The sequence below is a fragment of the Tachysurus vachellii genome, chromosome 19 (assembly GCF_030014155.1).
Source record: "Tachysurus vachellii isolate PV-2020 chromosome 19, HZAU_Pvac_v1, whole genome shotgun sequence".
NCBI lineage: Eukaryota > Metazoa > Chordata > Actinopteri > Siluriformes > Bagridae > Tachysurus > Tachysurus vachellii.
In genome coordinates, this window is record NC_083478.1 from 5,644,451 (window position 1) to 5,672,091 (window position 27,641).

The 27,641-nt window shown below is 40.2% G+C and overlaps 1 protein-coding gene across 4 annotated transcripts in view; it reads left to right on the top strand.

The window, feature by feature from the left end:
• Positions 1–4,955: 4,955 nt before the first annotated feature.
• Positions 4,956–27,641, top strand: part of atf7a (activating transcription factor 7a) — a 29,160-nt gene continuing 6,474 nt past the window's right edge. The window contains exons 1-9 of one of the 4 annotated variants that reach the window (XM_060893951.1): positions 4,968–5,004; positions 7,748–7,864; positions 16,677–16,748; positions 23,060–23,156; positions 24,474–24,604; positions 24,817–24,984; positions 26,359–26,516; positions 27,193–27,286; positions 27,379–27,498. In XM_060893951.1, the coding sequence (XP_060749934.1) occupies positions 7,766–7,864; positions 16,677–16,748; positions 23,060–23,156; positions 24,474–24,604; positions 24,817–24,984; positions 26,359–26,516; positions 27,193–27,286; positions 27,379–27,498 (939 nt within the window). In that variant the 5' untranslated portion in view covers positions 4,968–5,004; positions 7,748–7,765. Of the gene's footprint in view, positions 5,005–7,747; positions 7,865–16,676; positions 16,749–23,059; positions 23,157–24,473; positions 24,605–24,816; positions 24,985–26,358; positions 26,517–27,192; positions 27,287–27,378; positions 27,499–27,641 lie in introns of all 4 variants that reach the window. The other 3 variants (XM_060893952.1, XM_060893953.1, XM_060893954.1) reach the window with 3 other exon arrangements.

Here is a 27,641-nt window from a genome sequence, read left to right on the forward strand (position 1 = left end):
TTCCTGGTGTGTGTGTGGGTGTGTGTGTTTCATTTCAATGTGTATGGGTTAAAATCAGTATGGGGTAAGAGCAGCTGTTTGCCAGAAGAGGGCAATATAGGATGAACCACACAGTATATATGTCATAGAATAGAATAACTTTATCAACAAATGTTCCAGAAAGCGGTTAATACAAAGTGAAAAAAGAGCCTTTATCTCTAACTTCAGTACTCTGTATCTTTCCTTTTCTGTACATATAATATAATTAACTAGATGTTTCATTTTAAGCATTTCTCCCAACATGGTGTAAATGGGAAAGATCAGGACCGTACAGAATCGATGTTAATTCGGATCATTTTTAGTGCAAAACTTCACAGCGTAAATCTTATCCTGTCAGAGCCAAAACAATAGGTTCTGTTTGGATGTTTTTCCCCATATAAATTAAAATGGGCTTTCCTCCTGTAACACGTGCTTGTACACCTGTACACAAAATAGAATTGTTTCATAAGACTATTGTTCAATAAGAATTCATTCTTGTTTATTTCCCCATCATTTGTTTTGTTCTTAAGCTGACGCATTTTCTCATCAAAATACAGGACGTCCTTTTAAAATGCCCGCAACATATTGCCCAGGAAGGAAACCGCTCTACGGTTGAATAAAGACCTTTTCTCTCCATTAACATCTGATGTTCTCCAAACCTCCATAAGAACCTGAACATACCTCGATATTTTCGAAACAAATAAATGCTTCTGTGCTTCAGTGTGAGAAAACAATTAGAGTCACAGACAGAGAACGCTCGATAACGTGCACCTTTTATCCATGACACAAAATATGGATGGCAGTTTCTTAGCAAAAGGAATGAGCTAAACAAAAAAAAATACTAATTTCAGCAGAGTTCAGAAAATTCAATGGCTAATTGTGTAACAATAATGTATTTAATTGCTCTATTATTTTCTTATCCAAACTATGCAGGAAAAACCCCACAACCTCAAAACCAGAAACCACTCTGGGTTTCGTGGCATTTTCTCTTGTTTCATTCTTCAACTCTGCACATCCTGAAGTGTTTTATTCATGTCCACAAAATGCATTTAAAAAAAAATCTATCCCTACTTTCTTTTGCAGGCATGGAAAAGTTGGCACATATCACTCATGTTATTAGTAAAAAATATATACATTTTTGAGAAACTTTAAAGTGCATCGTACTCTCTTCTTTTCCCAGTGTTGGGAAATAAAAGTATAGCTTTACCTCAATCTGTTACAGTACAGTACAGTAAAGTACAGACACCGGAGACCTTAAAAAATTGCATAAAATTATAAAATAATAAAAAAAAAAAAAATTAAAATAATAAAATTTACTTTTTCCAGTGTATTTTTAGATGAAAATCAGATGGAGCACCTGCAATGTTCGGCTCATGTTCTGCTCTATGCTAATGTTTTAGAACAAGCCTTTTAATATAAACCTGTGTGTGTATATAGCAGTAGTGGTTTGAGTGTTTAACGCTCTGGGTTGTTGATTGAGGTTCAAGCCTTAGCCGCCACTGTTGGGCCCTCGAGCAAGGCCCTTAACTCTCACTGCTCCAGGGGTGCTGTATCATGGCTGATCACAACCTCCAAAGTCTGGATATGTGAATAAAGAATTTCACTGTGCTGTAATGTGAGAAAATAAAGACTTCAGTAATGTGAGCTACAGTCAGAACTGGTGTTTTAGTAAATGAATAGGAAAGCCGCTGGACAGTGGCTTGAATGCTGTAAAACACTACTAATACTCTTTCTATGATTAGCAGAGCTAAACTAAGCTCTAACAAGGTGGGTAACAAATCTGAGCTTCCTACAAGTCTCATTGCAGTGACTTTCTTTAATATCACCAAAAGTAAATGACTCGTCTGTAGTGTATATTTGAGCTTTCTTCCTGTACCCCACCTGCATTAACGTCTTTTACATCATTCAGTAGGTCTAACCTCTGACCCAGCATGTCAACAGCATCTCTACTCGTTCACTTGATCCAACGGTCGCATCTATTATTAAAGTATGTCTCTGATTATACACGTTGAACGGAACAGTTTCATTAGCTTCTGGTCTGGTTTCCTTCAAAAACACTATTGATTTCCGTAATTACACAGTTTTAATATTCTCTGGTTAATGTTCCTTTTCTCTCAACAGTCTCTAATCTCTTTGACCGCTCGGTTACAGGAACGTATGCATAGTAATGACTTTTATGAGTCTTATAAGGAAACTGTCTTTCTTTGTACTGCCTCAGTAACTGTTTTTTTCCTTGTCAGTGTCACAGTAGATCTAGAGCCTATATAGGAAACACTGGTCTTCAGGTGTGATTACACCTAGGATGGGATCCTAGTATGGCATCTTACACACAATCATTCACCAAGAGGCAAATTTTGTGAAACAAAGCCTGTGGGAACATGAAGAGAACATATTAATCTCCATCAAGACAGTAACCCAAGTTTAGGATTGAAACTCCGAGCTGTGAGGTCACATTACACACTACGTTGAGAGTTAAAAAGAGGGAGAAAAAAAAGATGTTGAATTTGTTTAAACCAAAATAAAAAGCATGCGTTGTGGTGCACATGGTCCCAGACACTAAAATCCATGCAACATAAAATCTAAACGTATTTTTACAGACATGATTTTAACTCTATCGGTGTTAACCCTAGGTGTCCAAAAGGGTTCTGTCTTTGGCTTATTTCCATTTAACATCTAAACATTCATCCCTGCCGAAATGAGTTTCCTCCGCAGGGTGGCTGGGCGCTCCCTTAGAGACAGGGTGAGGAGCTCGGTCACCCGGGAGGAGCTCAGAGTAGAGCCGCTGCTCCTCCACATCGAGAGGAGTCAGCTAAGGTGGCTCGGGCATCTGTTCCGGATGCCTCCTGGACGCCTCCCTGGGGAGGTGTTCCGGGCATGTCCAACCGGGAGGAGGCCCCGGGGAAGACCTAGGACACGCTGGAGGGACTATGTCTCTCGGCTGGCCTGGGAACGCCTCGGTATTCCCCCGAAAGAGCTGGAGGAAGTGTCTGGGGAGAGGGAAGTCTGGGCGTCCTTGCTTAGACTGCTGCCCCCGCGACCCGGCCCCGGATAAGCGGTAGAAAATGGATGGATGGATGGATGGATGGATGGATGGACATTCATCCCTGGTTTTTAATGCATCACTGTTGTATAATGTTTTATGTGTATGCTCTTGTACAAGTAGATTTTCCTCATTACTCGACAATCATGTTTTCTCTCGCTGTATACATCCTTTATAACCTGGATGGATTCTGTTTTTTTTTTTTTTTTTTTTAAAAGGATGGATTAAAAAAAAAAGCTTAACACAAATCTGAGTGTGTACAGTCCAGCGCTGGCTATAAATGACACTATAATCACTCAGATTAAATACACAGATTAAAATGCTCTTTGCAGACACATACATTCCATAACTAACACAGGTTTCTTTCATCTATAAAATATTGCCTGCTTTTGTTTACGTTCCTTTATTTGTTTCCAGGAAGCACCGGTCCTTTTATTTATTTCTTTTACAGAGGTCCTCTCACCTCTGTATTTCTTCCAGTCTCCCTGTCAAATCCTTTAGGAAACTACAATATGCGCAGAACTCTGCAGCCTGGATACCAACACACAAGGAAATGTAGATATAATACAACGTTGTACATACTGAAATATTTACAGTTAGTAACCTGTCAGTTACCCTGTTGTTACACTGCTATGGAAGACCACCTTGGAAATCTGTTAAATGCTGAATTTAACATGACCGTAATCAGGATGAAGGGTGCGACTGAAGACGAATGAATTAAATTTACGGCATTTAGCAGACGCTCTTATATCAAGAGCGACTTACGTTATCTCGTTTTTATAAGGCTGAGCAATCGAGGGTTAAGGGCCTTGCTCAGGGGCCCAACAGTGGCAGCTTGGTGGACCTGGGTGGGATTCAAACTCATGACTTTCCAATCATCAGTAAATCCAACACCTTAACCACTGAGCTGTCACATCATTAAATGGATCGCACCCTCAAGTGTCACCCATATGAGGATGAGGTACCCCTTTGAGTCTGGTTCCTATCAAGGTTTCTTCCTTTACCATTTATGGGAGTTTTTCCTCGCCACAGTCACCTGAGTCACCTCAGACTTGCTCATCTGGGATAAATACAAACACATTTTAATACATCTCAAATTGTTTGTATTATATTAATCTTTATATTATTCTTTATAACAACCTTTTGTTCCGTGTTTACATTCCGTAAAGCTGCATCGAGACGACGTCAAGTGCAAAAAGTGCAGTAGAAATGAATTAAAAATCTTTTTAAAAAAAAAATAAAAAAATAGAATCCAGAGACGAGCTTATAATGGTACGAGCTTATAACATCTGGGTGAAAGTTTTTCCACTTCAAAGCCATGCACTTGTACTTTTATTATTTTTATTTTTTTACATTGACATTGACATTGCTCAGAGACCTTGGGTGAGTGAGCAATAATTTCAAAGCATTGAATTCTATGCAGGGGGCACGGTGACTTAGTGGTTAGCACGTTCGCCTCACACCTCCAGGGTTGTGGGTTCGATTCCCGCCTCCGCCTTGTGTGTGTGGAGTTTGCATGTTCTCCCCGTGCCTCGGGGGTTTCCTCCGGGTACTCCGGTTTCCTCCCCCGGTCCAAAGACATGCATGGTAGGTTGATTGGCATCTCTGGAAAATTGTCCGTAGTGTGAGAGTGTGTGTGTGCCCTGCGATGTTGGCACTCCGTCCAGGGTGTATCCTGCCTTGATGCCCGATGACGCCTGAGATAGGCACAGGCTCCCCGTGACCCGAATTAGTTCGGATAAGCGGTAGAAAATGAGTGAGTGAGTGAGTGAATTCTATGCTGCAGAAAATTCAATTTTTAATTTCACACTTTTAAATAAAAGGTGATGGACATGACGCCTTGTGACGTCATAATCTCGCGATACTCGGAGGGGGGAGGGGCCTGTCAGATTCCAAAGCAGAACAGAGTGAAGAGAGAGAGAGAGAGAGAGGGGCGCTTAGGTGAGGTAAGTTTGTAAACATTTCTGCTACTGTCAGATGCAACAGTTACCTCCAAATGTAGCTAAACAAGCACGAACTCACAGCTCGTACGTTTCTAAAACACATACCAATGATTACAAGTAACTTTGCGAGACCTCTGTTGTGTTGTCAACTTGTAGCTAAGTTAGCTGCGACCGAAGTCTTAGCGCAAAGATACCCGTATTGCGACAAGAACCACCTTAAACGCTGTGATTGGCTACGTAATCACGGTAACGCGCTAGTCTGGCAACGAGTTACCCAATCACAATGTTTTTATAAAATCGTAAGCCAATCCGAAAGAAGAGGGCGGGATTTGTCAGAATGTGGGTAGTTTTGTGAAAATAACACAGCTAGCATGTTAGCAAAGCTGGTTAGCTAATTAACGAACATTACTGACAAGCATGGTCGGTTGGTGGAAAAGTCAGGATATGACTAGAGGTGTTTGTGCTCTGCCTGATCTGGTGAATACTTTATTAGAATGATCTGAAACCGTGACAGCGGGTTGCAGGCTACTGATGAGAAACTAGTCAACTTTTATCGACTTACATACTTCCAAACCTACATACTTATTTTTGGCAGCTATGTAAAGAGTTTTTTAAAAATGTTAAAACTCGAAAGATGTGTCATTATTATGATCTTGTTCGCCTTTGATAACCGCGGTATGTGTTTCGAGCTGGGACGCTGAAAGTTGTAGGGCGGGCGCGTGCGGGAAAAGGCAGCGGAATATTTAGGCTGCGTTCTAAACCGCGTCTCATGTAGGTCCACTAGGCAGGCGAGGAAACGGTTGGTTTAAACCCTTAGTAGTGCACACTTTGGGTCCGGGTGGGAGCGGTTTGGCTTTCGGCCTAAGTTAGCGTGATGGGTTAGTTGTGGCCTTGTTAGTGTGACTTTTGAAATCGCGTAATTAGAGTCTAAATGTGTATATATATATATATATATATATATATATATATATATATATATATATATATATATATATATATAATGTATGTATATATGTGTGTGTGTGTATATGTGTATATATATACACATAAAATGCAGCGGAATATTTATGTATATGTATATAATCTTCTTACATGAACGAGAATGTATTAATTACATTACAATTAATTATATCATATCAAACAAACCATACGTTCAATATATATTTTTTATATTTGATAAATCAAAAGTACCAGGAATTTTTCTCTATATATTTTATTGCGCACGTACCCACACACACACACACATATATATTATATATATATATATATTGTGTGTGTGTAATACAAAAAAAAATAGAAAAATTATTTTCTACTTTTGAATTATCAAATAAAATAAATTGAACACATGTATTTTCTTATTGTTTGATAGAAGATATATGTACATATTTATGGTTTTTCAATAATGGTTGAAATCATCTAGTGGTTTATGGTTAAAATAAAAACTGTGAAGAAATAAATTTCAAAATACTTTGAGAAATGTCTGCATTTATTTCTGATATATGTTTATGCAAGTTAAAGCTGCTTGAGAGGTTGCTGAGCATATAAAGCTTCATCAGGAATAGTTTACAATACAAAATGATTATTTAACATTTTTATTTGGTCACTGAACAACCCAGAATGTGTTGTTTCACGGTGACACAGTGTGAATATCTGTATTATTATTATTTTTATTATTATTATTATTATTATTATTTATTATTATTATTTTTTTAATAAAATAATAACAATGAAGAAATTCTGTGTGTGTGCGTGCACGCAAGCTTGGGTGTGTGTAATGGTTTCTATAGTAACAACTCATTCACAGAGACCTTTAACTGCGGATGCTCCATGTAATTTGAGAGTAGCAATAAACTCAATTAACTTCAAGAGAGGGGAAACAAAGAGGCTGGTGAGGGAACTACTGTTTTTAGCTTTTATAATGTAACTGAACAGGAACTTTCAGACCTTTCACAATATTAAATGTAGCAACATGTTAATAATTAATTAATAAGAAATCGTTGGGAAATCGCTGTATGAAAAAAGGGAGGAAAGACTTTAGGGGGCTTCAGGGTGGAGACAGTAATTGGCACCATCCTGACGTTGATTATTTTACTAAAGCCGCATGTTCTGTCTCGCTTTGTGCTTTTTGTAATACATGCTCCTCTGCGTAGAAGGTTGTGTGTGTTTCCAGGTGCTGCTATAAGCTTTAGCAGATGTTGGAGTAACTAACTTTACTTTTTATGAACTGAGTAAAAAAAGACTGTTGTGCCGGCTGTCAAAAGCTGTGTCTGCAGCGCCGGCATTAAAAAGCGAAGCAGTGTCAAAGGAAGGAAGTTTATGGGTCAGTTTGTGATCTTGTGTTGGCTATGACACCAGCTGTTAGCGTCTAGTTTTTTCCCCTTCCCTTACTGCACTTGTATAATATGTGCAGTGTACAGCTTGTCTCAAATGCTGTTGCTTATTTGTCATTGACCTTTTCAACAGTACAAGCTTTCAAACTGTGATGCTTTCTAGTTTTGAATTAAAACACAGTAATTAGACATAAAGGTTTAATCATCGGTTTTGGTGGAACTCAGAGTTTAAAAATAAAGCTTTGTGTAGTGTTTTTTCAGGAATTCACAAACACAAGCGAAATCTCGAACACTAAGCAGTGTAAACAAGCAGGAACTAGAGGTGTGTTCTCGTCACGATTCATTTGGGATCTCTAACTTTAAAGGTGAATTATGTCAAATTTTTTTTTCTCTCTCCCATGATCTGTAACATTTAGATTGGGTTCGACATTCGAATGATTCCTGCTCAGGTTCCCAAAGATCCGGTTCCCTGGATCTACACTGCGTACCCAAACACGAACATGTATTCCGGACCAGAAGTCAGTTTTCCATATGTCAGTTTAATACATTTGTGCTAACACCATAGCTTAATCCATTGTTTTATTTTATTATTATTTTATCATCTACGTATTGTACATTTCCCTTTCTCCTGCATTGCAGAACCCTTGCTGAAGTTGAGACATCTTTTCTCTTTTAGCACAGCGTCATTCTACCACTATCAAACAAGTCAAAGATCCACTTTATAAATAGTTACTAGATTGTTTCCGATTTCATAGCAGAAAGCGACCTTGGGTCTAGCAGTACGCAGCTTTGTCTACTGCCTTGGCACAGATTTAATGCCGGGCACACTTCAGCTATGCAGACACGCATATAAAGTTTCATTTGTTCCATATACCAAAGCTCGGGTTCACTAAGGTCACTTCGATCCGTATTGGTCGTATGTAGAGAAGCTCTCTTAGCAGTGGTATGTCTGGTTTGGTCTGCTGCACGTAGACGTTATCTGTTAACAAATGTCCTTCATAACTGTTCATTTCTTTGAGACACACACACACACCGAGAGATATGCACATGCGAACACACTTTGTGGGGTCTCCCCTGCCCTCTGGCAACTCAAGCTCCAGATTCCTCATTCCTGGCTGCAGCAGGAGCTATTAATACAGTTTGTTTAGACAGTTTCCTAGCAGGAGGCATCAAACAGTGCACTGATTATAGACAGGGCCGCTCTGCTCTCCACTTGCTGAGTCGGAGAAATCTAAGTTAACAGACAGATCACCGCGCTCTCTCACTCTCTCTCTCTCTCTCTCTCTCTCTCTCTCTCTCCCTCCCTCCCTCTCTCTCTCTCTCTCTCTCTCTCTCTCTCTCTCTCTCTCTCTCTCTCTCTCTCTCTCTCTCTCTCTCTCTCTCTTATCCACCCCTCTCCCCCGTCCCCCTGTCCCATCACCTGGCTGGGCCGAACCTCGCTCAGAGAGGATAGTGCAGATGCAAACCGGTACACAAATCCATGACCTGGTTGATGTCACAGCATAACTAATTCCCAGTGTCAACATGTTAATGCCCCGTGCAAACACAGCTGTTCATCCCGCCTTAATAGCACAGCCGAGATGGAATGCGCCGACTTTTGAGGTGTAAATTGAATTCCTGTCCTAACAGTTCTGTATCTCCAACCTGTTGGTTAGCTGGAGGTCGGGGCGAAACTCGTCAAGGATGCTGGCTAAATGCGGATTCGTTATATCAATGTGACGGTTTTATCAGGATACGATACAGCATTTTTTTAAGGTGTGAAGGTTTACAAACAGCACCAGAAATTTAAACGTGTCCATAAACGTTATCCAGGTTTGCTTCCTCAGAAAATTCAGAAAATGAGAGATGAATTGACTCAAAAACAATTCATTGGAACGTCTTTGACAACTGATTGGCGGTTTGTGTTACCGTGTGGCTAGGGTTGCAAAGGGCTGGAAAATGTCCAGAAACATTCCATGGTGGAAACTTCATCTAGGGAATTTTGGAAATATTCCAAGTTGGAAACTTACTGGGAATTTATGGGAATTAATAAGGTAATTTGGGGAAATTTATATAAACTATCATGTATAAACATTTTGTGTGGACATAAGATGACATGCATGCAATCTATTACAGATTTAAAAAAAAAAAAGACTGACATTGGCTGAGGTGAACTGTATCCACACATGAGATGGTGTAGAATAAGATTGGAAAAAAGCTTGTAAAAACATGCAGTGCACAGATATATAAATAAGTAGTTGAACAATTGTAATATTTTGGAATTTTAAAAACGTTTTACAATGGATTAGAAATTAGCATATTAGAATGATTTCTGAAGGATCACGTGACACTGAAGACGCCGAAAGTCCCTTTGAGCCGTCATTACTGAGGCCAGTTCAGTCGGCCTGCCTACTTTTGGTTTCTGTTATTGTCCTTCTAAGGATTTTAAAGATTTCCAAATCAGTCCCCATTCTGGAACTAATGCAAATAAGTCACCATTCTAGTACTTCCACACTTCAATATTTTTCTCAGAAGTGATGGGGTGGGACACATTGTTTGCTGATTTAAAAAAATAAATAAAAAAAGAGGTTTTTAATGTGGGATTATGGGTAAGCAGAGTGTGCAGTGTTGTCTTTTATCCAGTTTTGATGTGAATGCTGATTTGTTGGAAGAGGGATGTGCTCGGTTGTGTACCTGGATGAGACCTTATTTCTTTGGCTGGTTTACACCCATTTAAATTAAAAGTAATATCGCTTTAAATACATTTGGTGTAGAACATTAAATTAACGGTAAAACATAAAGTATAAGCACTAAAATCTGCTCTTATCACATTCAGTGCTTTTCGTCTTCTGCGAGGCGGATTTTTATTTATTTATTTATATTTGTTTTAAACATATATATATATTGTGTGTGTGTGTTGAAAACAAAAATATATATTAAAAATAATATATATAATTTTATTTTAATAAAATAAAATATATAATTTTTATGCTTTATAAATATGTGCAAGAATAAAGGCTTCACCATATTCAAGGGTTCACATATGATGCTTTGATGTGCTCACAGAGATATAAATCAGCCCTAGCCATAACAGTAGCCAGTGTCATCCAAGTATGCTTTTTGGCTAGATTCATTATTATGAGTGTCTTTTTTTTTGGCAACCAGCTGTAGAAACGCCTACTGGCATCTTGCAGTGATAAAATGACTGTATGTGTGAACACAGTGTATATATGTGTCAGAATTGTTTTGAGCACTTTGAAAACAAGTTCCACGAACAATACCATCAGTTTGTCACGGACATTCGCTCAGCACTGTTTTCACGATTTACCTGCTTGTACACCACGTGCAAAGATTTTTCTTTTGTTTTCGTTTGAGAAACTCGAGAGCTTGAGGTAGTGTGTTTGTTGATATAAAAGTGTAAATGTTGGCTTAATGTTTTTTTCTTTCAAAATTATTTATTTATTTGTTTGTTTATTTATTTTTATATACAGATGAGGAGTAGGCAGCACAGGCGGTGTAGCTGAAGGGCAGGAGGCAAATGTGTGCACATTGCACTAGAAGTGAAGAAACATGATGACCACTGTTTGGTAATAACGGATTTGATATAGTCCGGATTATGTAATCTTATAACGTAATGAAAGTCGGGTACTTTGTAATTCCTTTCGAATTCAGTTCAAAGCAAACAAAGCTTTTTCAGGATTCCTCGATGACGTTCTTGAATTGAAAGAATTAGAATCTCTTCAGCAATGTTTTTTTTTTTTTTAAAAACCATGTTTAAATGCCAAATGTGAGCCTATTGTCTTTGCTTCCTGTAACTGTTAATAGATGGCAAAAAGTGATAGGACTGTTAGCTAAACATAGCTAGCTAGGTAGTTCGCTCAGATCAGCTGCTAGGAACTATTTAATTGCCATACAGAAAGCGTGTCACTCACAGCGGAACTTTTTGCCTAATGTTTCTCTGATCGGAGCTTTGCGCAATTTCATGATTCAACATTTTTTGTAAACGGGTATAAAACGCTTAATGCTAAGTTCTAAGTAATAAAGAGAATAGGCTGTGAGGTTTGTTCCTCTTTCTTTTTCTAGCTTTATTCAACTTGATTATTCTGCACTGAAATGTCAAACCACAAAGACAAAAAAAAAACCCGGCCAGTCAGATGAAATGTGGACCTAAAAAACGTAGAAAACCAGGCAACATTTATGAATTCTTGTTACAAGAAATGATCACTCAAGAAAAGAGCAAATCAAATCAATTGAATCTGGAATGATTGACATTTGTACAGATGGTTTAACATTTGGAAGCCCCGCCCACTTTACCTTCTACTACATGCTTGATTCAAACGATTGTGGGATTATAAAGCCCTATTTGACAGTTTTGTGATTTTATGATATTAATCTATATCAGAGGTGCTAAAATATACAATTTAATTTTGCAGTAACGGTTTTTATTTCGCTACGATTTTTTCAAACCACACAAGAATAAAAATCGCCTGACAGAAAAATGCGACAGAAGGGGAAAGGACGTGGGAGGTGAAAGGTGTGTTTGCTTCCTGTAGCAGTTGCTTTGCCTTTATTACAATCTCTTGTGAATTTCAGTCTTTTTGAACCAAGTGAGGAACTCAGATGCCCCTTTTCCACCGAGGCAGTTTGAGTACTAGTTCTGAGCCAGAGCCTAATTTAGAACCAGTTCTTTCTTTTTCGACACCCAAAGCACCGGCTCTGAACCAGGAAAAGTGGTTATTAAGTAGCACCAAAACGTTGCTGGACTAGACTTAAGAACCGCTTGCGTCAGGAGCTGGGGCGGGGCTGGGGGCGGGGCTACTGTTAACGCATTTGTTAATGTACCTTACGTATACTAATGTTTAATACACTTTTACTTTACCGCAATATGATCAATTATCAGCACACATGATAGTAGGTAGCTACATGTCAAGGCTAACTTTTTTCTGTGTCAATGATAAAATAATGTTGCAACCTCCGTTTATACAAATTACATGGAGCTGCACGTACACTTTGGATTCGCCATGTTTGGATCCCATTGTAGGTTCGCGAAGCCATGAGCATTAACAGTAAAGCAACATCCGCCATTGTTGATGTTGTGTTTGTGTTTGCCGCTGCTGCGCTAACGTTGCTGTATAACGTTGAATACCGTGACATAACACTTGGCACTGTGATGGCTCTCTAGCCCATGGAAAGGCAAACCGGTTCTTACAAGGCTCGCCAGTGGAACCGAATTTGAACTAGCACCCGATTCTTTCTGGTGGAAAAGGGGCAAGAGCTGCAGTCTCTTTGGTCTATGAAGTTGGAAAATGGAGGAGCTGCTGTAACTTTACCGTTTTTCACATTTGCTTTGGAGCACAGGCTATTTGTTAAAAACCTTATCCCATCTCTTCTAAATCATCCTCCTCAGATCACGTATTGTATACCCTGCCAAAACAAATGCTCTGGATCAGAGTGTCTACAATGAAAATTCGAAGAACTATTTTTAATTTCTGTATCAACATGTGTGTGTTGGCATTTAAGATTTTCTTTCAGAAACCAGGATATGAAAATTTGATGTCTTTCCTTAATTATCACTTGTTTTCCTTTATGACGTTTGCCAGACACCCTTACAGACTATCTTGGATGGATGGATGGATTTCTTTTTTTTTATCGTCATTGCACAGAGCACAACTAAATTAAGTGTCAGTCCTTATGGTACGTAAAATGTTCAAAATAAAAAACCATACACAGAAATAGAAAAGAGTATAAACATTAACATACGAGATCAGATAAATTACTATTTAGCTGAAGTAGCAAACAGCCGAGATATCGTACTTAACGTATTGCTCACGTGACCAGTGCATCATAAATTCAACTACAACAATAAAAGTTAAGTTCAAGTCTTAAGTTATTACACATTCAATGACTTCTGTACATATTTGTGGTTGGGAGTAAATAAGTACGAGGTAGGAGTCTTAGTAAAAGTGTAGACTGTGCAGTGTGTGTGTGTGTGCAGTTCAAGTAGTTCTGAACATTGTCATGCTTTTTTTTGCTGTTTAGTTCTCTAACGGAAAGTCTCTCATTTTTAGTATCTCGTTTATAGAATCGAGCAGTGGAGGGTTAAGGGCCTCACTCAAGGGCCCAGCAGTGGAAGCTTTTGATAGTGGTGGGATTTGAACTCACAACCTTCTGATCAGTAGACCAATGTTTTGTTATGCTGTTAGCATGGAGCCATCCTGTCCACACCAGGGTTTCTGTGGTAAACTTCTGCCTGCTAGGATTTTCTCGTTACCAGTGTCTGTATCCTTCACCCACAAATAATCTGCCACTGCAGATACTTTACAACATCGGATTTTAATACTTATATAAGAGTCATGAAACACTCTCGGTCTTGGTTATGTTTCCAACATCGTGAACGTCACTTCTGTCATGGTTCGTTTTACACTGCTATGGTAACCATGATGAAAATTGAATGAAATAAAACAGATTTTTTTAAATTTTTTATTGGAAGGATGGAATGGTACAATCCTGGTGAACTAAACTCAGTCTGTCACACGGACCGCTAACTGGCAGACCGCTAACTGGCGGACCGCTGTCCGGATACAGACTCTGCAAAATATTTCAGTGGACTGGCGTGAGCACTTGCGAAAACATGTCAGGTGAAAAAAAAGGTTCAACGGCTCTAGCTTTTTAAACATAATCCGCTAGCAGATCCTCTGTTGTTGTAAATCCATTATTTTTTGTATGAATGTGTAAATGAAAACCGATTGCTTACTCATTTTATTTATTCTCTCTGGTCAGAATAGGAAACTGAAATGGCTTTGTTTTTAAAAGAAATTGTTGATGACAAAAACTGAATATTTTAAAGAGAAATAGACGGAGAGTCTCTGTGTGCAGAGTGCACGGTGCTCGTCAAGCGTTAATGTGAAGTGTTGCTACGAAACCAAAAAATAAACACGTCCAACTGTTATTATTTATAACCATAATCTCCTAATCACCAGTAATATAATTAGAAATCATTTGGGCTCAATTCAGCCCAAACCTTTTATAACCAGGGAATTGTATGTAACTGGATCTTTACATATTTTAGATGAACATTCTGGGTCTGACAGATCTGTTCTAGTGAATGATAGTCATTCCACCCAACCCCCCCCCCCCCAACCCCCCCATTCTCGAGGCTCTGTTGGACGAGGCACCTCACCTACGATATAACGAGCACAAGTTTGTGGCTTATTTGTAAAGAAATTTGTCACACTCGACTGTCCGTGTTGGTTGAGAAGGCCTGCACCGTGCTGTCGTCCTGCTTCTCGTGTCTGTAAGGACTCGAGCTGTTTGGCTCGTGTCGACCTCCGTCGAGTGGGAGGGGTCTCTCTCTGACAAACAAGACACAGCTATTTTACTTTGGGACAAATAAAACCTGGCATCTTTTGCACTGGCTGCTAATTTCAACTCGGATCGCGGAACCGAAGCCGTCAGTGACGTCGTGGAATTATGAGGCACAGTTGTTAAGGGGGAGGGTGGGATTGTTTGGAAACTGATTGATTGTTGTTTAGCTCTTCGGATCTTTTTTATCCTAAAGCTCCAGCCAGTAGCTTATGGCTAAGCAGTGGATAGATCATCATCCTTCATTTGTAGGAGAGTTAGAAGAATTACAGTAAAAAATTGACAGGAAGATAATCTAAAAAAAAAGTCTCTTGTCTTGTGCGTGCATGCATGTGTCTTGTGTATATGCACATCGATCAGCCATAACTGACAGGTAAAATGACAGTTCGTTCTCAAAGTAGATATGTTGGAAGCAGGAAAAATGGCAGAGCGTAAGAACCCGAGGGCCAAATTGTGACGGCGAGACGACTGGGTCAATGCAGCTCCAAAACACCAGGTATTGGAGGTGTTCCCAGTATGCTGTGGTTACTATCTACCAAAAAAGGTCCAAGTAAAGACAACCAGTGAACCAGTGACAGGCTCATTGATGCGTGTGGGGAGTGAAGGCTAGCCTGTCTGTTTCGATCCCATAGTGTGATGCTCTTGGGCTGGGAATATTCACGTGGATGTTACTATGACATGTACCACCTACACTTTTGTACACAGACCACGTAAAACCCCTTCATGTCAGCAGTGTTCCCTAATGGCAGTGGCCTCTTAGACTGGTGGTTATAATGTTATGGCAGTCATGAGTATTGTGATGTGTATCATGTCATCGGAAAGAGGGAGATTAAGACACCCGGTAGCAACGTAACATAAACAACAAACCCTATATTTTTGACGAGTTGCAAAAAGGGTCATTAGAGTAGGGATTTAAATAGGTGGGGGAAAAAATTGGAATCAAAATGGAAAAAAAAAAATATTGAAAAAATCCTCCCAATTTTAAACCGTCTGTGAAATCTTGATGAATGACGGGTGGTGTTTAGGTAAAAACGGTTATTATTCAGAGAATAGGAAACGTCCTCTCGTGCATGCACTGAAGAGAACGATGTGTAACCGATTATCATCTCCACAAATGCATTAAAGCTATGAGTATATTTCAGACATAAAAGCTGCGTCAGAGTGCCTGGAAAAGTTGTTTAGTGCGAGTGGAAATTGTGGTCCTGTAGCTCATGTTGCTCTCCGGACTAAAAGGAGAGGAGGGGTTTTAGGAAAGCGGGCAGGCAACGCACATGCAAGTCATTCTCCTGGATCGGTGCAGCTCATTGCAGAAATGTCTCTCTAGGATTAGCATCGGTATGCCGTCCAGCCCGAATGATATCACTTACTCTCGTTACATTCCTCACGGTGCATGCCGAGTTTGCTTGTCATCGGTGGGTTCATTGATCAGTTCTGGGGAATTAGGTTATCGTATTGACCAGTAAACCTGCTGAGAAGGTGTTGGTCGAGGTACTTAAAGATGAACTGGAAAGACACAGTGGCAGCGAAAAGGAGAAAACTTCCAGCGATAAACACAAACCCGTTGTCTTGTGGGATGTTTGTGTTTGTGGAGCGAGGGAGGAACACAATGAGGAGCAGAGGTGGGGTTAAAGCAGCAGGGGTGGAGTAAGAGGCAGTCTAACTGAAATAGGGAAAGGGGTATTGACATGCTTCGTGCAAATCCCTTCTCCTGACTCGAGGGTAAACTATTCTTCATTGGCCTCTCAGATGGCCCCAGTGTGAAGGAAGTATCACTGGGGAAACTTCTTGCTTTGTATCATCTGCGTGTGCGTACAAGAGTGCGTGTTTTCCTCGCGTGATATTTTTAACCCAGCTTCCTGCACTGCCGACGGATACGACCAGCGACGCAGCGCTGCTTTAGTACAAGCTACGGAGGCCTAGCATAGGCTTTTTTTTTTTTTGTTTTTTTTTTTAAATCAGGCTTGAACATCTTCAACAATGTTCTCCTCTTCTCCTCTTCCACAGCTGTATTGCAAGCCGTTTGCAAAAATGGGGGATGACAAACCTTTTGTGTGCAACGCTCCTGGCTGTGGGCAGGTAAGTCTGCTTTTCTTTCTCCACCTATCTTAGGTTTCGTGTGTGTGTGTGTGTGTGTGTGTGTGTGTTTTCTGTCCAAAGTTTGTCCCAAGGCTCCTCTGAGTTTTGTTGTGCCTTTGCTCTCCGTACAGACGAGCGCTCAGCTCTGGTACTTTGTACACACTCTTGTTTTATTTCAGCATGTTAGACGCTGACGTTCCCTCGAAGTCGTGTTATTTTTTATGATTCAGCACACGAATAATCTCTGACTAATCGACGTTCCAGTGCTTTTTAAACACGTCTCGATTGACTCAGCGCATGCGGCGTCCTGTAATTAAAACAAACAGCTCGAGAGAGAAAAAAAGGAAGAAAGCAGATTAAGCAAAGAAACCCTCGAGCTTGTGGCTGCACGCACAACCAAGAGGGCTTTGAAAACTGAAAGCGGAAGTCATTAATGCAACTCCTCGCACTTAATGTGAGCGCAGCTGTGTTCACGCTGAGGTTTTGATTGGAATATTCTGTTAAGAGACAATTAGTGTGAAAGTAAAGATGGCACATCACTTAACCTGCTAAACTAGAATACTAGAACTAGAATATGAACTAGAACTAGAATAGCTTGCGCGTGGGTCTGTCCGTGTCTCCGGTTTAAACAACACGTCCACGATCGTTTCCAACGTCAATAGGAGAAGTAGTAAATGTCAGCAAGTTGTAAGATTCGGTCGCTCTAAACTATTTAGGCCTTGAATTGGATCTTGTATCATGTCGTTTACGCTGCTGTGTCTGTAAATAAAGGCGTCGAGTTGTTGAATTGTTTGTATTCCTAGATAAACCGCAATGCTATTCTTGCAAACATATCTGGCAAGGACATTGAAAAGAGGCCGTGTGTACGTGCATGTGTGTTTGTGATCGGTGTCGCTCTTTTGTTTGTAAGTAGGCTTGTAGTAGGTGTTGCATCATGTACGTCTCCAGGGATCTGCGCTGTTTTTGCTCAGGCATGTCCCACCGAAATGGATACAGTCCCAGTGAAGTGGGCTGTTTGCTGGAGTAGCCTAGCTTTTCTACCTTTTCATTTTTACACTAGCCCGTGTTGTGTGTGTGTGTTAATGCAAGGTTTCCGGTGGACCAATTATTACTTTACTTAGCTCGGTCTAGTGTTTTAAATTTATCAAGGCTAAAAAAAAACCCAGCTGAAAATTTTTAGCTATTCTGATATCATAGTATTTAGCAAGCTAGTTTATTATAGTTAAGTGCATCGATAGAGTAAGACGAACGAACGCGTTTGATATTGTTTCTGTCGTAGCACGATGTGTCTGCAGTGTTTTTAAGAACAGCCGGTCAGCCGGATGACGACAGATTAAGAGCAAGAAAAGACGAACCCGGAAGCACCTTGGTGTTTCCCACGTCCTAGATTGAATGCGCTGGTTTTGCGCTGATCTTTTGCTGCATTCGACTTCTCTCAGGAGTGAAAGTCCGAACTTTGAAAGAGCCTCATTTTTCACCTCTCTGTGGTTGAACTGCAATGTGGGAAAGACCACGGACGCTACCGTGTTCATCTATCGTTACAAGCTAGCCTGCTGTGATGAGTGATGCACGCTATACGGATAAAACGTGTGGACCTGACCATAACTGTCATATGTGCTCGCCGAACCTTCAAGATCGAATCCCACTTTGCTGTTCTGTTAATCTCCACTCTTCTGGGAAGGCTTTCTACTAGATGTTGGTTTGTGGCTATGGCGATTTGAGTTCATTCAGCCACAAGAGAATTAGCGAGGTTTGACTCTGATGTCAAGTGAGGAGATCTGTGGTGAAGTCAGTGTTCTGGTTCATCCCAAAGGTGTTCAGTGGGGTTGAGGTCAGGGCTCTGTGCAGAACATACAAGTCATTCCACATGACATCCATGTCTTCATGGAGCTGGCTTTGTGCACAAGGGCATTGTCTTGTCAGGAACAGGTTTGAACGTTAGTCTCAGTGACGCGTAATGGTCAAGATAGAGACATTTTAGACAACTGTATGCTTTGAAAATTGTAGCAAGAGCTTGGGGAAGCTCCGCATACCTGTGTATACTTGTACTATAGTGTTATAGATTTAACAACCGAACATCTCTGTATATCGATTCATTAAAATAAACACTTGTAGGAAGTGCTACCGTCGATGCTACGAGCTGCCATGTTGATTTGACGTCACTCGCCGAACTCTGAATCGAGGAGAACCTTCCAAAGTTTCCGGATCCTTAGTTACAGTACAGACGTGCATCACTTCACAGTGAATCACGCATGATGTTTAAACACACAGTAGGAAGTAGGCTTTATTTCCTTTTTCTGGTTGCTGTACAAGAAAACTTGTCCACCGAACAACAACAACAACGTAATAATAATAAAAATAATAAAAGTGCCAGCATCTGAGGACATCTGAGGACACAATGTGCTGCCTCACGGTCGATATGGATTTTAATTGCGATTATTTCACATCATTGAAAGGTTTGTCAGTTGTTTGATTGGTGTATTAAACAAGAAGTTCTGTAGGAACGCTATGATTCTGTGTTAGTTACCAATGTTTATATTTAGCATTGTAAAAAAAATTCCTGTAACCTTATTCATATTCAAGAAAGCAAGGAGAAACTAAATTAAAAATTAAAAATGATGTAATAAATTGTATCTCTGAATTGACAGAACGATACTCTGTCATTTAATATTGATTGATAATCAAGCGAAAAGAATATTCTGGTTGTCGATTCACACAGCGTTTTTTTTTTTAAAGCGTGCATTCTCACATTTAGACGTTCCTTCCATTTTCATTTGCGATTGTAATGTAAGGTTTATTACATTATCTAATCTACTGTAGCTTAAAGTGCGGAGGGAGAAGGCAGTAAGAAACGGCGCATCTCTCCACACCGAGGTCGCTTTACGCCGGCTAACGGATTGCAAGGCGGTAACGGTAACACAATACCAGCCCATTTATACCATCTAGAATAACCCATTTGTTCCATTTCCCGAAAGTCATGTTATCCTTTCTTAGCAACAGGCCGACTCATTAAATATGGTTTTGAGTTCTCAGAAGTGGAAGTTGTAGGGAAGTGTGTTGGTGTGCAGTCGAGAATATTTCCTCTGGCGCCGCACTTTGTTCTTTACAGAGTCCTTGATAAAAGAGCTCTATTGTAACCTTGGATTCAGAGGAGAGCCCCTGAGCCATGCAGTTGTTCTATCGGTGATTCTGGTGCATCTAAAAATACGTCTCCGACACTTGACTGTGTTTCCATTTCGCTCTTTCCCGGCCGGGCCGTGAGAGGAACGCTGCGCCAGAAATAGACCGAAGAAGATGGCAACGGCCAGAGACCGATGATTCCTCCCAGGGCTCAGAGCTTGGCCCGGATCACCGCCATGCGTGACCGAAAGACACCGGCAAAGGCTTAGCTGGAAATAGTAGCACTTCCATCTTGACCTTTGGCATTGTTGAAGAGCTAAACATTCTACAGCTCCTGTGCTGTGCTCCAGCACACACACACACTTTAATACACTCCTTGACTGGCAGAGCTGCACGATTGATAACTAGAACGATCAGTTTTTCATCGCTTAATAAGTTTAACGTAACTGAATTACGTCAAAACATGATTTTTAAATCACGTTCATCTCTAGCAGCTAACTGTGATGACTGACCGTACAGATTGTTGTGCTTAAATACAAATATACATCAGTTATAGATTTAAAAAGCTAATATGCCAGCTTGTTGATCCAAACCTAGCTTGTATATACAGTGTAACCCATTTAAGGTTAAGTGCTAATTTGTGCCGTGAGCAGCCATGTCGATTTGACGTCACTCACCGACCTCAGGGTCGAGAAGAACGGCCCGAGTTACCGTGTAGGAATTCCATGTTGTTTCTTGTTCTTCAATGTTGGAAATTTAAGACCTTTAGACCTTGAGCATATGTTTTATATTGTGTATTAGGTATATATGTATGTATAAAAGTTTTCTGGTAATAGTGTTCTAGAAACGTTGTGTTTATTTCATTAAAAAATACAACTTTGTACTCATTGTTTTTTGCAGTCACTCATCAACCCCGTACTATTTAGAGATCTTAGAAACTCGGGGCTTATAAGTGTATGTTTATCCACTATTTAGGTGGTTTTACACTGGGGACATTTGCCGAGGTTTGAATCCGATTGTGATCGTTTCTGTTCCGTCGAACCCCAGTAAATACGAGTTCATCTTACGTCGTCGCCTACGTGCATGTAGAACCTTTCTTTTTTTGTTTTTGTACTATTATTCACAGTAAGGCACCTCGTCTCTTCTGTAATGACGTCGGCTAAAAGGCTAAAGCTTACTTTACTTCCCAAACAAATGTGGATAATCGTAAGAGTTGTGTTCGTATTCTTGGGAATCACGGCACAGTTCCAGCGCTATCGATCTCACACCATTACCTACAGATGCTCCTCACTACCGAGGTGCACTTGTGCATCCATACGATTGCTTTCACATTACCAAAACCTCTGTTTCAGACTAAACTTCCAGTGTGAAAGCGTGCTTAGAGACTAGCCACTAGTTTACCAGCAGGCTATAAATGATCTTGTTTCCACTGATTTTATTTCTTTTCGTAACGTCCGTTGACGTGCGCACGTGGTTCCCAAACCTGGAATTTATGTTCTGATAGTTTTCCATTGGTTTATTTTGTTTTCCTGAATGCTGTGTGTGTAGAACTTGGAGTTAGTGCACATGATTGACAGGTAGACACAGAGTGTCGAGTAAAACTCCTTCAAACACGTTTAACATCAGACAAAGTCCAGCACTAAACTATTAAAAATACAAATCTATTCTTTAGCCTATTGTGTATCAGGTTTTTCCCTGCACACCACCTGCGACTCGTGCTTTATTTCACTCTAGCTGTGACTCATTCATTTAGTTTGTCTACTCATTCATTCAGTGCACTCTGCCCTGGATGTTATTCATTAATTGCTGCATAGAGGTTTATTTCCTTGCTTTCTTTCAGTAAGTAAGTAAATGCCTTGTGCAGATTGTCTGTTAAACTATTATGAATTGCTTTGTGCTGTCAGGTAAAGTTTATTGGCTGTGTGTGTGTGTGTGTGTGGTTTGGGGGGTGGGGATGTTAATATACAAAATCTCCGTATATAATCCACTGGCAAATATATAGCAAGAAATGCTTGTCATTATCTGACCTGTAAAATAATTCTTGTAGTGTCTATAGCGGTAGGATTTTGGAAGCTACAACACCGAGATTTTATATCGAACCGCAAAAGCTTTTATCAATCCAACATAATATTACAAGGATTAAAGATGAGTGCTGCAAATAAAAAAAAATATATATTTAAAAAGCTTGACTTCTTGATAGTTCAGGATAGTTACAGGCGATACCTGCCATTGTTTGCTACATGTTACAGAAATCACTGCTAAAAACACTCTAAAATTCTTGAAGAGCAAAAGCTTTAGTTCGTTTGAAGATCGGAAATGTGATTGCATTGATTTTGACCGTGACGTGGTTGCTGATCTTTTTGCTGAGATTTTCAGGCACAGAAAGTGCGATAAACAAAAAACATTAAGTGACCATCAATTCAGATCTTTTGGTGGAAACTCCTTCATGATTAGAGAGGTCAGAGGAAAGAGGACGGACACTGTAACTAAAATATGCTCACTCGGTGAGCTGACAAGCATCTCAGGATGAACTTGTACAGTGCGGTAGATGGTCTGTGACAACAGAAAACTATATCAGAGTCTTCTCCTGTCAGTCAGAAGTAGGATACAGTGAAAACAGGATCACTGAGACTAGATCGGAAAAACATCGACAACAATCGATGGAGACTGTAAAGCGCTCATGTAAGACTTCCTGGATAAGACTGTGAATGTAAATACATCATCAGATGCTTATCAGTTTGAGATGCAGAATTTATTGTAACCTGCGTAGCTGCAGTGCAGCATCAGCAGGTCACACACCAGTGATGTACATTGTCACTAACACTTTCGCAAAGGAAATATAGTGCAGCAGCAACACAGCCAAATCAACGTTGTCTGTTGATCAAGTAGATAAAGTTTTTTACTCGCTGGAAAGCCGTTCTGCGTGCAGCTTTTATCCGAGCCTGATTAATCCGACACCATCGTCGTGCAGCGTGCTCAGTACACGACTTCTATTCCCACCGATACAGGCCTGTGTTTACTGTCAGTGATCGCTCAGTAAGAAGTTTCTTGGCTCCATGGTTATTTCCCTAGACAAATCATCTCTTAGTCCACTCCCTGTTGTTTGTGTTATTTTACAAGTCATCTACTCAATCCTCACTCTTTCTCAACTCTTTTTTTTTTTTTTTTGCTCGTTGTGTCTGTGCTTGCAGAGGTTTACCAACGAGGACCACCTCGCCGTCCACAAGCATAAGCACGAGATGACTCTGAAGTTCGGACCTGCCCGGACAGACTCTGTCATCATCGCAGGTACTTGTCCACCTAAACACTTTATCTCGTGAGATCTCGCTATGTCCTTGTAGCGGTAAAGCATAAACATGTCTGTTTACTGATATAGGATCATGTGGTGGAATTTACTGTTTCAAAAAAAAAAGATAAAAAGACAATTATTGATGATATTATCCAGAAATAAGAGGAAAAAAACGAGCATTTCCACCTTTTTAGGCTTAAGGAGTAGGAGATGGTGTTATACATTACTTGCTGGCAGTAACAGTGGCAAAAACACATCTGGATGGTGGAATTTTCTGTGATTCTGAAGTAATGTGCAGTGAAGAGTAAAAACATAACATTTTCTGTGTATCTCTTTTATAAATCCGTTGTCTGACGTTCACGAGGCCGGCATTTTCAAGCGATTTAAATTCTCTGTACATAAAACGTATATAATCGTATGTTACGTTCATTATAGGCTTATGTTACGTTTGTTATAGGCTTATTTAATCATCATCAAATTAAAAATGTCAGACTTTTCTTTTTCTCTTTGAGCCTGCAAAACATAAATAAATTGAGTGGCTGATGTTTAATATATAGACCTGTCTAATGTGAGATAAGTTGAGCCTATCTTTTGTAGATTGCTCATGACCGAACTCAAAACATTCTCTGTTTACCGTGACTAAAATCTCGGCGTCTTACGAGCGTACTCGAGAACGTGTAGGACGATGTGAAACGGGCGGGACTTACAGGAATAGACAGTTAATATTAGAAAGTTAAAAACACTTTATCTGTGTATCTGCTAACCATTCTAGATTCATGTGTCAGTTGGCTCATTTCCTGTTTTTGTTGGAGATAGAATGACTTTTTTTTGGTGGATTTTTTGAAAGATATCTTACTGCGATTATTGTTTCTGTGACGTGCAAACGTACTACGATGTGTAAAGCCAGCATGCATAATAAAGTTGGCAGGTTATACTGTATAATATAATCAGAACAAAGGTCAGCATGCATTGTGACAGTGAAAAACCGCGTGTGGATTATTAAATCATTATATCACACACTGACTTAAAGGAAGTGTTGAGTTTTTATGTGATCTGCCCTATAATGTCGCTTAACTTTTTTTTTTTTTTTTTTTTTTTTAATGCGAAAATAACCCAGCATGCAGAGTTACAACCAAACTTATCCGGCTGATCGCTGTATAATAAGCTTAGCTGAGATTTTTACTACGGCTTCTTTGGAGCGCTTTGGTCGTTCAGTCTTCCTTCCCTTATGTAAATCTAACACGTTTTGCCGTGCACTCAATAGAGGAATTGTATGTATAGGTATTCTACGTAACGAGATCTGTTTTCCTCTCCAGACCAGACGCCAACTCCCACTCGTTTCCTGAAGAACTGTGAAGAAGTGGGCCTGTTCAACGATCTAACCATGCCCTTCGAGCAGGAATTCCGTAAAGCCCAGGAAGATGATGACAAGAGAGCCAAGAACCCTGTGAGCATTGGGATTGGGTGGAGGGCTTCGCTCGCTCAGGCGGCGCTGCTCCAAGCTGAGCAACTTCACTGTCTGTAGCCAAAATGTGGGGATTTATGGTTTGTGGACTGCTGTCTGCTCCCAAGTCTCACATGCTCTCTCCCTTCCCCCTCTCTCCTCTTTGCTCTCTCTCTCTCTCTCTCTCTCTCTCTCACATTTTCTTCACACTGCAGCTGCCTGCCCCTGGCTCTTCAGTTCTGGACATGAGTCTGCAGACGCCCTCAGATGTAGTTCGAGTGAAGGAAGAGGAGCCTGTTGAGGTGGACTCCTCCCCACCTACTAGTCCAGACTCCATCTCTAGCAATTCAGATAGCAGCAAGGAGCCCACAGCCAGGGGAATGGTAGAGTACAACACAAACACACACCAACACAATGTACAGCGCTCCTGAATTCCTGAGGGTTTTTCCTGCCAATGTACACATCTTAAATGTCATTAAACAGACATGATAGATAGATACTTCACATCTCTTTTTAAACAGAATTCTTAATTCTTAATTCTTGTCTTTACATTTTTTAAATCACTTTGTTCTTCCCTCTGTTCTTCTTTATTTAGCTTCAGTCCTATTTCCTTCCTTTCCTTCTTCCTTCCCAGAAATCTGTACCCTCTTCCTTCCTTAGCAAATTTGCTTTTCTTTCTTTCTTTCTTTCTTTCTTTCTTTCTTTCTTTCTTTCTTTCTTTCTTTCTTTCTTTCTTTCTTGTTCTTTCTTTCTTTTTCTTTCTTTCTTTCTTTCTTTCTTTCTTTCTTTCTTTCTTTCTTTTTCTTTCTTTCTTTCTTGCTTTCTTGTGCTTTCTTTCTTTCTTGTACTTTCTTTCTTTCTTTCTTGTGCTTTCTTTATTTCTTGTACCTTCTGTTTTTTTTTTTTAGTATTTTTTCTTTTCATTCTTCAATCACAGCATCTTTTATACTCACATAATTAGGAAAAAACTTCCTTCCTTCCTTCCTTCCTCACATTTTTCATGAAATCTGTAGCTGCTTCCAGCCCAAAATTCACACCTCCTTCCTTCTATCCTTCTTTCACTTACTCTAATGCACCTCTGTCATGACTTCATCCATGTTTACTTGCTGTACTCTTTACCTTTATTTTTCCTTCATTATTCGCGTACTCAGCCATTGCCTTAATTCTTTCCTGTCTTTCTTTAAGCATTGAATCTTCATTGGTTTGCTGTAGGCATGGCTGATGTGTGGCTCGACCTATTTCTGAGTCTGTCCCGTACCTTCACACAGCTGTGATAAGCAAAGCCATGAATACACTTTGACGGTGTTGTGCCAGTTTTGATGTACAGCATGTCCCCGAAGTCAGGACAGTCATAAATGACACATTTAAGCCGAACTAATGTTAGCAGCGTACGTGCAGGGAACAATATTTGAAACAGAAGCTTTGCGTTATGCATTATACTTATTTTCCATTCCCTAAAATAATTGCTCCATAATTACCCACTTTGTTAGGTTTAAATTAGAAATCGGGGTTCTCCACACCGCTGTACAAAGGCATCATTTATTCAACATGCTTTCTGGACCCTTACAGACTATGGGACTGATTTGTAGTAATAATGAATTTTTATTGACTGCTGATTACTTTACCTACCGTTTCTGTAATAATGCTAGTGTTTAGAAAGCTAGTGAATGCCTCATTGCTGTTTCCATCTTTATAATGGCTCCATAAATCCTGGGTGAGTAGCATTGCTTTAACCACCGTTATGTTTTTCATCGCAGGAATCTCCATCTAAACCAGCATTAAGCTCTGCACCTATGCCCACTATCGTCCGTCCTGGCTCTCTTCCCCTGCACCTCAGTTACGACTCCCTGCATACCACCATGCCTTCACCCACGTCAGTCATCACACAGGCCCCGCCCTCCAACCGCACCCTTGGGTAAGTGCACTGCCCGCGTTCCCTTTTTAATTCTGTTTAGTTTGCTATGTTGGGTTAATGCGATTATGGTCTTTATGAGTCATTTGTCTCTCGCTCTTGCTATGGATTTTAGGACTGTTTGCTTAGGGAACATGTCAGACAAACTAAGAAACCTTTTTCTCATGCTTGATTTACGCATAATCAGCCTCCACTATTACGAGACCTTCTCCCATCCACCTACTATTCAGTTTCATAATTTTTTCCACTCAAACGGAGTAATACATGTCCTCAATAATTTGTAACTTTTGTGGTCTGTAGAGAGTAGAGAGAGTTGCACATCGTAACCAAGGGAAAAAGAAGAAGTGACACGGGCTTGAAAAGTACATGGAAACTCCTTGTACTTGTACATTAAGGATGTAACTGAATATGAATACAGTTTTCAGAGATAATGTGTACTAACGAATACAGGCAGCATTTACGACATGCTTTGTAACATCCTGGTCAGGATGCATTTGGTTGAGGCCAGACATGAAGTGCCTCTTGCGACATAGCTGACATTAAGGAACTGCCAGAGTCTGTTTTTCTTCTTTTTTGTCTTCAGTGTATTCATAGTGTATCTAGGTGTATAGTTTCAGGGTTGTATTTATTGCATGATAGCAAAATACAACTCTTCCTAATCTCTATGCTCTGCCTGAAGGTCTCCAACTGGTCCATATCCAATGATGATGCTCCACAATGGCCAACCAGTTCCTGTGCTCCCAGGCCCAATGCAAATGTCTTCTGTAATATCCGTACGTCTCGCTTACTTGCGTTTTCAGTAAACTGAACCTATTGCCTTTAGACCCTATTGAGTATGTGAAATATTCTGCATTTTGTTTTCTAGCTGGCTCGGCCCATGTGTATGGTGCCCAACATTCCAGGAATCCCAGGTCCTCCACTCGGTGGAAGCAGCAGTGGCTCCTCGTCTCCATCTGGTTACAACCCCCATATCGAGGCAAAGATGGTGAGCGAAACGCATGTTGTGTGTTAACGCTGTGAGGCAAGCAAGACATACTCTGAAATTTCTAGCCTGTCTGTGAGGGTATCTCATCTGGGTGTCACTTTTCACAACAAACAGCCAAGCACTGACTGCAGGACTTTCATACG